General features: G+C 37.8%; 1 protein-coding gene across 4 annotated transcripts in view; it reads right to left on the reverse strand.

The window, feature by feature from the left end:
• Nucleotides 1-12,066, reverse strand: part of BLM (BLM RecQ like helicase) — a 34,212-nt gene that overhangs the window by 12,703 nt on the left and 9,443 nt on the right. For all 4 annotated transcript variants that reach the window (XM_084641240.1, XM_084641241.1, XM_084641239.1 and 1 more), the window contains 8 exons: nt 9,471-10,258; nt 7,442-7,633; nt 6,442-6,560; nt 4,686-4,799; nt 2,661-2,759; nt 2,404-2,552; nt 848-954; nt 262-422 (listed from right to left, as the gene is read on the reverse strand). In XM_084641240.1, the coding sequence (XP_084497366.1) occupies nt 262-422; nt 848-954; nt 2,404-2,552; nt 2,661-2,759; nt 4,686-4,799; nt 6,442-6,560; nt 7,442-7,633; nt 9,471-10,258 (1,729 nt within the window). The remainder of the gene's footprint in view (nt 1-261; nt 423-847; nt 955-2,403; nt 2,553-2,660; nt 2,760-4,685; nt 4,800-6,441; nt 6,561-7,441; nt 7,634-9,470; nt 10,259-12,066) is intronic.

Consider the following 12,066-nt stretch of genomic DNA (forward strand, 5'->3'; position numbering starts at 1 on the left):
ATTACTGTTGCTTATAAATATTCCACGTAAATGCGATGCTGACATTAGCACTTCCCCTACAGAAGGGCTAGCAACTGTTTTCTGACCCTCTATTCTGCACAGTTATTTAATTCCATGTCTAGTCATGTAAGATTTTTATATCAACTTTGGTTTCATTTTTTATGTGCATTTTGCTCTAGTTTACACTTTGAGCTTTTGTGAGAGTCCCACATTCTTCCTGTAGAATCTCTATTAACCTTCTCATTTGTTTTTCCTTTTTACCTGACACCCATCCTGATTAATCCATTTTCGTTGTACAAGATCTCTAACAGAGTCACTGAGGCCAGCATGATAGGCAAGTGCAGCAAGACCCTTTTCCTGTAGAATTTCAGCGGTTTTGTTACAGTCCTGTCGTGAGAGGCAGTAAATTATTCCAGAGTCATCTGTGAATATAAAGAGAAAGTTTGTGCTGGAATGTAGGTTCTTCTGCTTCACAAGGATCAACAGCCTTCTCAGTCAACCCAGCTTTAATAAAATCCATTAAGAGTTTGCTAAAAAAATAAACATTTGCATGGCAAAGGCAATTTTCTTATTTAGATATTTTAACCTACAAGTCCCTGCCATCCCTTTTTCCTATTCATTCCCATCAGGAACCTCTATTTTAAGGTGTCCCACTGATTAAACTTAAGTCATGGCATCAAAGAACTAAATTACTCTGCCTCCGGCATTTTGTTCTTCTACATTTACCAGTACTCTCAAAAGGCATAGGAGAGTAGAGTTTTATGTACCCACTATTGCCTTATACAAGAACTGTAATTCATTGAAATGTATATGAGCACATCCATCTACAAGAAGATTCAATACTCACACGGATGATATTTTTTGATCCATTCCAAGCAGTCCAATGCCACCCTTTTTGGCTTTTTGGGCAATACATCATATTTCAAGTTATGCCTGTTAAAGCTCATAGTAAACCTAAAACATAATGTCCAAAGCATGTTAGCATCATATACATAGTATATTTTTAAAAGAGGTGCTACAAGTCTTCAGAGTAAAAGGTCAAAGCAAATGAGACTAGATTGTCATTGAGAACATAATTTTGAATCCAGGATATTAATGAGTGACCCTGGTATTGCACAATTTTGCACTATGTAGTAATCTCCATAGGATAGGAATTGTCTCGACGGACTCCAAATTAAGATTAACTACTACTTCCTCCCCTAAACCTCTGAATAGGGGTCTTTTTTCATTCTACCTGGCCCTGTTGGGATTGATTTTCCTCACTTTTTGGATCTGGGATCACTTCGGTAAATGCTAGTGTTGTTGTGTTCATCCTATGGCTGGGAAAGCAGGCCTACTCTCTGCAGTACATAAACCAGCAGGACAAACATGCTCAGAGACAGAACACATGGTGAAAATTGGTGAAATTCGGTGAAATTTATATATATATATTTATATATATGGTGAAAAGTGAAATTTACCTACCTTAATTTTTCCCTTTTAAATCCTGACATGCTTAGAATATGAGGATTGTTATATGCATTCTTCAGGGCATGAACTACACTAGATGACATTTCTTTTACATGTCAACCATAAAAAAGCCCAAATGTCCACATCAAATCTATCATTTGATTGTTAAGATACCAAATCTTTATGCACTATTTAAAGTGACACCTGATTTATCTATTTGTGAAGCCTGATGTACACTGGTAACAGAGTTTGTAATGGTTTATAACTCCAAAACCTATCAAATGCATGCATTGAAGCATATCTGTTTCTTAATAACAGACTATCACAGTTTCCAAGAGCAATAGAAATTTACCAGATCTGATGCTAAAGAACTATGGAGCAGATTATTCACCCTGAGTAGCACCTTACTTCACAGATAGTCTCTTTGAAGTCAATAGGTTTAAGGAGGACAAAATTACTTCAGTTTTTCTATTGCACGCAGTGCAAATGCAATACAGTCCAGATTTAATTTGATACCTTAGTTGCACTGTTTACCACATTAAAAAATCCTTGCCATACTCAAGCTTTGGAATTTTCCCACTAAATGCTATAGATCGTATTCTTTACCAGCTTTGCAAGGTTTTCATGACAATTTACCAGCCCAAAAATTACAATTTACCCTCCCATCCTTTCAATGATAAAGAAAACTTCATGACACTTTACTGTGTGAAGAGTTGGTGTCCCCAAGTGGGGAAAGAAATTTGGGAAGTCTGCTCTTCATTTTTAACCTTTTTCGTATTTAATGGATTTTAAATTCCATGTACTCCATCACATTAGATACAAATATCTATATTTTTCAGGTGACTGAGTAGGGATTAACACAAGTTCATTTCTTAAATTGAAAGTGAAAATTTTTCTGCCTAGAGATGAAGTGCAATTTATACAAATTTTTCTTAATACTTCCAAACAACTTACACCTGTGGTTTTAGCATCTCAAGTTGATTTAGAATATCCTTTTGTACTCTGGGATTAGCAGTTGCAGTAAGAGCCATCATAGGAACAGAGCGAAACTTCTGGCGAAGCATGTTCAGCCGTTTATAGTCTTGACGAAAATCATGGCCCCACTAGTTTAAAAAACAAAATTAATCTTTTCACACTCTACTGAATAAAGTTTTCCAACTATTTTGAAATTATGGATATTTCAAAATAAAAATCAATAGGTATCTATCTACCTGACTGACACAGTGCGCTTCATCAATAACGAAACGTGCCAATAGGTCCCTCTCATACAGATTTTTCAGGGCTGAAATCAGTCTGCCACTTGAACAAACCTAGGTAGACGCACCACCAAGTGTTTTTAACAGGAAAAACATTAAAACATAATTGTTAGAATATAGATATTCAGGCCTGTCTGTAAAGGCCTATTCTCTAAGAATTTAGGTGTATTCTTATCACTTGGCTAGTTATAGAGGTATAAAAGAAAATCAAAATCACTGTCTGCCAGTGTAAGAGCCTTCTCTTACTGTGACCGTCTGAGGCCCTGTTCTTAGGCTAAGGCCTTTGGCTAACCAGCAGAGGCAGCCATAAGCTGGGAAGCGACCGGTCACATCCTCACATTCCGAACTAGTCACATTGAAATAAGGTGCTATTGGGCTGTTAGGAATACAATCCTGTCCTGATAGTGCCTATTGCCTCCAGAGAAAGGGAAGTGCCTAGAAGATGTAAAAGGAAACTTAGTTTGATAGCATCCTGCCTGGCAAGAACTCACTTATCAATAGCTGGGATGTGAAATCCTCACTTCTGTATTTTTTTGTCTTTATAGTTCCCACTTTGCTATTGTTTATTTGCATGGTCTCTATCTGGTTCTGTGATTGTTTCTGTCTGCTGTATAATTAATTTTGCTGGGTGTAAACTAATTAAGGTGGTGGGATATGATTGGTTACATAATCATGTTACAATATGTTAGGATTGGTTAGTTAAATTTCAGGAAAATGATTGGTTAAGGTATAGCTAGGCAGAACTCAAGTTTTACTATATAGTCTGCAGTCAATCAGGAAGTAAGGGTGGGGGAAATGGGAACAGGGAATGGGGGTGGGGAAATTGGAATCATGTTTGGCTAAGGGCAGAAATGGGAACAGGGACACAGGTGTAAGGCTCTGTGGTGTCAGAGCTGGGAAGGGGGACACTAAGGAAGCAAACTGGAATCATGCTTGCTGGAAGTTCACCCCAATAAACATCAAATTGTTTGCACCTTTGGACTTTGGGTATTGTTGCTCTCTGTTCATGCGAGAAGGACCAGGGAAGTAAGAGGGAGAAGGAATAAGCCCCCTAACAATAATCACCACCCTATTTAATTAAGAGATTATGAAACTAAGGATTCTGTAGAGAGGTGGTTTTTTGTTTTTGTTGTTTTTTTTTTAACTGCCTACAGAACCTTTAAAGCAGTCTTTAATGGTCATCATTCTAGACAGATTTTCATGAACAACTAGAAAACTGATGTGGAACTAAAAATCCTTATTTTTTTATCCAGCCAAAATTCTGTTTTAACAAGCAGCGTTAGGGAATCCCACAGGTTTCTGTGACTGGCCATTTAAAGAGCCTATTTCTCACCAAATCAAATGCAAAATTGACTTGGGGGGAGGAAAGACTCATTAGCATGACCCCTCCACCACTAAACAGCTCCCCCAGAAGGCTTTCAAGGAATAATCAAAGAGACAGCATTTCATATTGACGATTTTTACAGTAGGAAATTAATGCAGCAGAATAGTTCCTTTGATATTGATCTGTAACCAATTACTTTGATTGGGTGGATAACAATTATTGGTTTGCCCCTGTAATCTCTCTCAAAACAGCCATATGAATTTTGGCTGAAAATGAGAGTGCAGCTCCTGGATCTGTTAGACTTATAACAGGTTACTCTATCCCAACCAGCTGGGGAGACAGACTGGTATACATTCTAGAAAGGATTATTAACATGGCAGTCTTTCATTTCAAATTTCACCACTTACTTGGTTGTGCTTTGTTTGGGCTGTTCTTTGATTCATATTAGTTACAGACAGGCAGCATCTCACAGAATTATCTAAAGATGTTAGTAGCTTATCCCTTTGTAATGATTTTTTTGTTGTTTCCTGATAGATGTTTGTTGCATTTTTTTTTAAATTTAGATGCATTAAAAATTCTTACAAAACATTTTCACTAGTAAAAATCTTTGTTTTGTTGCCTTGATGACACTTTTCACTTTTAAGATAAATACAAACCTTCTCTGGAGTAACATAAAGAAGTTTTATTTGAGGATCTTTTTTTGACAGCTGTATATAGATTTTTGAAGCCTCAGCATCAGTCCTATCACCAGTCAGATAAGTAGCAGAAATCTATGTGATATAGAAGAAAAAAGATATTTAGATTTCATCTAACATCCATTTAACTTCAGAAATTTCTTCTTAATGTAGCATTTAACCTGTTTCTAAATTAAAAGCACACCTGGTCTGTATTCATACATTTTGTCACTTAATACAGAATTTGAAAAAAAATCTTGAAAATGCTAAATACATGCAAAATACAAAAACCTAGTCATACTACAGGCATCACAGTGCTCTCTAGCAATCAGGCAAAAGAATGGGAATCAGAACTCCTTTGTTCTGCTCCAAACTATCAAGGAAGCACTGTGTGACTTTGGGAGTCACCTACCTACTCTGTGCTCCAGTATTCCCATCAATAAAATAGCTGTAATGATACTTGCTTACTTAATAGGTGTCATAAAGCTTATGTAATATTTGTAAAGTGATTTGAGATCTTATGTGAGAAGCACTGTGGATGTTCTTAGAAGACACGAAGTATTTTTAAATAAAATTAATATCTTCCCTAGTACCCACAAACATATAATAATGTGGTGCCAGAACAGATGACCCATATTCCAAGGAAGGAAGTAATTTATACTCTAACAATTAACTTCAGTATAAACAGTAAATTGTAACATATGAATTAGACTCTGCTATGAAAGAGAGACATAAACTTACTTTGAAAGTGTAATATAATCAACATACAGGGACAAATCCTGGCCCTCAGCTCTGCTAAGGTGGAGGAAAAAGACAGCTGCAGCTCTCCAGTTGGGAATTCCTCCAGTGCAGGCAAGTCCCCAGCAGTCACAGAGCAAGTATAGCTGGGTCTTACATCACCACCCTTGCAGCCTTCAGCATAGATGTGTTTGTTGGCAGCAAGGAGGTGTGGTGAGAGAGCATGGACAAAGCACTCTGCTCCAGCATTCCCTGGATGGCAGGTTGTCACTTGGGGATCATAGCCAGCCAGAGTAACAGTTTGCAGTTTAAGGACTTAGGATTGGGAAGTTGTAGCATGCTCCTGTTTGCACCTCTCCCCCACCTTAGTTGCACTCAGCATTTTGCCCTTAAAATGTATTATCTATTCCCCAAAACAAAAACTATTCAACTGTAACTGTTTTTTTTAGAAAAGTGCTCAAAATGTCCACCAATATAACCAGTAAAAAAGCCACCAGGCAATTCCTAGTTAAATTCTCAACCATCCTTTGCAATGTACCACCATGATTATGCTTTCTCTAAGTGCCTTCCCGCCATGCATGCCATTTTTCCAGCAATGTTGAGCAGCCACAGCTGTCACTGAAGTCAACAGGCACTGCATGTGCTTAGCTTCCCGGAAAATATTGGGTTGCTTTTTTGTGTGTCTAAACATGGCCTTTGGAACCTATATTTAGGCATTACATTTGAAAGTTTAGCCCTAGCAATTATTGCTTGTGTGCATTCACAGAGTCAATGATAAAATTGCTGGTTACTTCTAATTAGTCTGATTTACAGTTAGCTGATGTGACTCTTGTTTTCCCTTTCCTAGGTATTTGTACAATGTATGTATGCTTACTGGTTCTCTGTTCAAATATGCAACTATTTCATATACAAAAAACAAATAAAAAGAGAATAAAATTAATCAGGAACAATTCAAACCTTTATCCCATTCCTTAAGTGCAAAGAAATTGTTTGAACTTACATCCAACGTCATTAGCTTCTCAACTTGATCTAATATCAATGACCTCAGTGGAGAAATTACAATAGTGACGCCAGGGGATAAACAGGCTGGTAGCTGGTAGCACAGACTTTTACCACCACCTATATAAAATGCAAGGCAAAATATATGATTATTTAAGGTGGAAAAGATGGAATCAAATTTGTTAAGTTCATCTCAAAATGTAGGTGGGTCAAATTACATATCTAAAAAATTGAAGGCCCAAAGAAGAGTTTAAATTATGGATTTGAATTATAACTTTGTTTTTAAAACACTATTCCCTGAAGTGATTACAATATTGCATTAGCGTATGTGAACCAGATAATGAAACCATTTTAACTGTTGAAGTGGAGAGAATTGCAGAAGTAAACAAAGCCTAAATAGTGAAAATTAAACTCCTCAGATTTAAGAATAAAAGAAATTTGTAATTTACATGAGGATTTTTGTTCTATTAAATATAATTTTAACCTGATGTCTTCTGAAGTACTCTTATAAAAAATATCATGTTCTAGAGTTCAGCATTCAAGTCTCATTTTACTGCAGTCTTTGTCCTCTTAAAACTTATTACCAACGGGGATGCAAGTTATATCACTAGGTAACTTTAAAATTACATTGACATATCTCAACTGTTCTGAAGTCTTTAAATATAATAAGATATTCTATAACCTACAATCTCATAGCAGAGTTACCATGTGGATTATTACAGAAATCTAATAATCTAAAACTAAAGACAAAGGCTAAATAAATTCCAGGGTTAGTGAGATATCATGAATCCTACAGCCAACAGATTCTGGGAGCATAGTAATGTATTATCACTTCCCCAAATGTAGGGAATTTATTAAGCTTACCACAAATTCTGTTAGTCTTCCTATAGGAACTGAATCTGTATTAATCTCTATAGCTTCTGATCTACTTATCAGAAGTTTGTGCAAGATGTCATACACCACTGACAGTTTCCAGTTGGCTGATGTACATAGATACGTACCAGTGGGCATTAAGATAAAACAATCTTCACCCAGCAGGGAAGCATTGATGGCCTCCAGCTGATTTGTTCGAAAATGGTGCAGACCAAATTTTTTGTGAAATATCTTCATCATATCTTTAGAATGGGAAAACGTAAAGCCTCTGAAGCGTGCTAGTGCTGGATTTTCGGATGGTGATTTTTTCAGCGGTGGGTCTAGCAGAAAAGGAAAGCCTATTAAAATTAGCATCGTAATTGGTTACCAATAAAACAGTCAGATACAGAGAAATCTTACTATTTTACACTCCACACAGAGCCAAACCCTGCAGAGAATCCAGGTGATTCTCAGAGCAAAGCATCAGGATTAGAGTTTACTTTTAGACATTTTATGACCACATACAAAACAATTTCGATATGTGTGTTAGTTATGAAAAAACTGTAGCCCCAAATGGGGAGGGACGGGGGATGGACACCTTTAATTCTTTTTGCAGTTGCTAAAGCAGCACAAATTAAGACCCATGTTATAAAAATTTTACTTAAATGGGGATGTGTGTGTAAGTTAGGGAACATTTTAAATCATGCGCAATTTAGCAAATTCTCATTATGCTCCTGTTTGCATTCATAAAACAATACAGATCATTTCAAAAGTGGCTAATATACAAATCAAGATTCTTCTGTCAAACAAGGACTGTAACCTAGTGACCTAAAAGTTCAGCTAATTCCAAGGTTGACTTCAGGTTCCACTGGACATGTTTTACAATATAAAACAAAAACTGTTTTGCTTTAAGTGTAACGCAGATGACTAATTCACCACTTAACTGTTCATCACTACAAAAACATGAATTATCTAAAGAAAAATGCATGCATATAGCGCTCAAGATAGTCAAGAGAGTAGATTTTGAACTCTGTAGCACTTACATCCACATTTGGGTACTGTTTGGATTTCAGTGAATGAAAAGCACTATATCAGTGGCCCATTATATGAAATGCATAACCTTATTCTGTTAAATACCTTTTTCAAAATTGCATACATTTGTGGTGTTCATTTTTAAAGGGGCTGTTTTAAAAATCAGCGGAACAGGATTTAGTAAGTAGATATGACAGCACAGAAGGATGCAAACTGCCAGATTAGGCAACAATGAATTCCTCTTTTTAGATAAGCCTGGTCAAGGTTGGTTATGTTTTAAAATTATTCTCCCATGACGATGGTCCAATAATTTGGATGAGTTTGTAGACTACAGACAAAAACCTGTTTAATTTAAATTCTTCCACATAAAAAACAGTGAGTCAACTTCTGCAGAACACTCCAGCCCTCAGTGTTCTTGTAGCACAAAGGAGCTGTAAAAGAAAGGAAGCAGTCCTTGAGGAGTGTTCACAACGTAAGGGGGCTTGCCAGGTGACATAAAGCGAACAGAATGGCTCCACTACACCCCATATCTTTAAGCATGGTGCCTCAGGAGAAGGTGTGGCCAGAACATACTGAGCTCCAGTTGGTATAACTGTCTGGAAGGGTCCCATTACATACAGGCTTGTGCAATTTAGCATAACTTCAAAGCTGCTCTAAATTACACTGCAGACTAGAATTCAAGAGCCAAAAAGAAGGCTGAAAGCCATTATAGCACCTGTGAACAAAGGGACAGATAGTCTGACCTATATCCTACCAGAAGGATTAGATTTGTTTTAAGAAGTGATGTATATGCAAATATGCTCTCTTGCACAATATAACAAAGTTAATTCCAAGTCACCTGCCTAGTTCTAATGCTTGCAGGATTGTTACTATAATAAATACATTTGTTTCAAATTTTGCAAAGCTGAAGCTGCTAGAAGTCAGAAACCTGCCCTGCAAATACACATTGCTGTGAAGTGTGATTTGATTAGACGAAAGAGCATGTTACCTAGAAATTGTGACGTTGCAATTAGTAATACACCAGTAGAAATTTCCACAACAAAATATACTTACAGTCTATCGTAAATTACTTAAATTCACCCCTCACAATACTTTTTAGCATATAATTTTTGCTATGATAAATTAATCAAAATTAGTATAATTTACCTGAGCAGTTCTTGGCTGACACCAAGATATTTGGTTTTGAAACAGGATTAGATATAGGGCTAGTTTCCTTGACTGTCGAAAATGACTTCAATAATGATTTTGCAGATTGACCTTCCCTGATAGGTTGGTATAGTGGTGTAGATGTCTTTTCATTTGCTGAAACATACAGTGGATTATCCCACCTCTCATCAAAATCATCATCAAGAACAAAATTATCAAGATCAAAGTCTATGTCCCTTGCTCCTAAATTGTCATCTCCTCCTATGTTATTAATACTAGTAGACCTTTTATTTTCAACTTTCAAAGTAGTGCTTGTTACAGGCATTTTTGAAAAGAGGCAGCTTCCATCCTTTTCCATCCTTGGTTTTTCACACCAGCTACTGTTGAAAGAGGATATCTCAGAGTGAAAGCTGAGTGATGTTCTTTCTTTGACATCCATCTTCGAAAAAGAAAGTCCTGCATTTTTTGTGATGTTGGTATCCAGGGCAGCACACTGCAAAAAATTTGATGTACCTGAGGTATGTAGGGTTTGAAGTTTTGTTGTAGAGAAGGTGCTCATATTAAGGTTTCCTTGACATTCAACAGCAACAGAAAGTTTAGAGGGAACTTTTGTAAATTTGAATGAGTTTCCTTCAGAGTTTAAGCTATACTTTTGACCTGACTGAACAGGAATGCTGTCATCCATAGAGGTAACATGCCCAGGATGGGATTTCCAGTTTGAGGCAAAGAGCATACCTAAGTCACTTTTGTTTGCATTTGCATCAATATGATTAGCTAACAGTTCTCTCCTGAAAAAACAAAACAAAACACAGAGTAGTAAGACATCATAAATTTTACAACACTCAAATATTGTCTTTTGTCTTCTGCCACCACAGGAAAAAATAAGGCTTCCTTAAAATATACAAATAAAGTGAGTTAGTTTATAACACAACTGTGCCAGAATTCTGGTGTTTAAAAATTGTAGAGCAGAGGTTCCCAAACTATTGCTGACCCCTGTGGGAGAGCAATAAGGTTATCAAGGGGGCACGAAGACCTTGGGGAAGCAGACAGGGCTCTGTGCAGGTGGTTGCAGCTGCCAGGACCAGGATCCCTGCGCACCTCACTCCCACATTGCTACACCAGTAGCAGCCACCAACAAGCAGTTACGCATTTCTGCTGGGGAGGTTGGCAGAGACTCTGCAAGCAGGGAACAGAAGGCTACACCCCAGGAATACTGACACCACTGCCAGACAAAGTCCCCTCCTGACCCTTCAGTGCAGCTCCAGGGTACAGAGCCCCATCCACTTGAACTGCCAGACAGATCCTGCGCAGGAAAAGCAGGCAGGGTCGCACACAAGGGCTAGAGTCAGAAGGATGCCCCGTCCAGCAGGAGGCCAGTACTCACATGGTACATCTCTCCATTCCCTCCCGATCCCAGGGCCCTTCAGTGCTGCCCTGTTCACCTCCCCTGCACAGGTGAGGAGTGACACAGGCAGGGAGCTGGTTCCTGCAGCCAAGACTGCCTGACTGCTGAAGGGAACAGAAGCCCCCTCCTGACTCCAGCCTTTCAGCACCCCACCTGTCCCCCATGGTTACAGGGTACTCCTCCCCCATAACCCCATTGAAAAGAGGGGGTATGTGCATGGGACATGAATCTCTGAAGTGGGGCTTAGCAAAAAAAAGTTTGGGAACCTTTTCACAAGCTAGAAAATTTCCTATTCTCCAACAGCCAAAGACAAAACCAAAAAAACGGTCCAGACAAATGAAGCAGCTTTGAAGAAGCTTTAAGTGCAGCTTTGATTTGTTAAAGGGCCTAATAGGAGCTTCCATATCCATATTTTGCTCTATGGAATGTTTCTTGATTTGTAAAGCCAACTGTACAAAAAGAAGAGAGTGCAATGGCTGGCTTCAGGAACCACCACTCACCTCTCCAGACTCCTAGACAGTCAGGATTACTGGTCAGAGAGAGGATGAAATGAAAACAAGTTCTTATTTGCACAACCTCTCTCACTTCTAGGTTACTCTGCAATTCTACACTGCTTGGCAGAGGGTAAAAAACAAAAAATCTGTCAAGTATCTTGCTGAATTAGACTACTGGGTTTGAAATTTGTAACAATGGCTGAACAGAGACAGACGTTATTAAATCCAAACCAGGTAAGAGCAAATGTAACAGTACCATTGGGGGAGGGGGGAAGGAGGTGGGAGAGTGAGAGTGGTAGTTAGATATAACAAATTATATAATCTCTGGATTTTTAGAAATCACTTTTTCCAGATGTAAAAACTTATACCTGCTTAAGACAGTATTTGTTACTATTTTGTTTTTTCTGCTTCTGTTTTGTTTCCTGACAGTATTAAGTTAAAGACCAAAAGCATTCCATTTGTATTTTTTTTTCTTTACTGTAAATTATGTAGACAGCTTTTCTTGATTCTCAAAATAGAAGACAGTTCTGTGAATATGCTTAATCATTCTGACACTGACCCAACAGACCTCTATCAGATTGAGTTAGCTGACTAATTTAGGCCCCAATCCTGCAAATATATGCTTAATTTTACTTGTTTAACCCCCTTGAAGTCAAGGGACTACAAACATGCTTAAAGTCAAACGTGCATAAGCATT

The sequence above is a fragment of the Lepidochelys olivacea genome, assembly GCF_965140295.1.
Source record: "Lepidochelys olivacea isolate rLepOli2 genome assembly, chromosome: 10".
In the NCBI taxonomy this organism is placed as follows: Eukaryota; Metazoa; Chordata; order Testudines; family Cheloniidae; genus Lepidochelys; species Lepidochelys olivacea.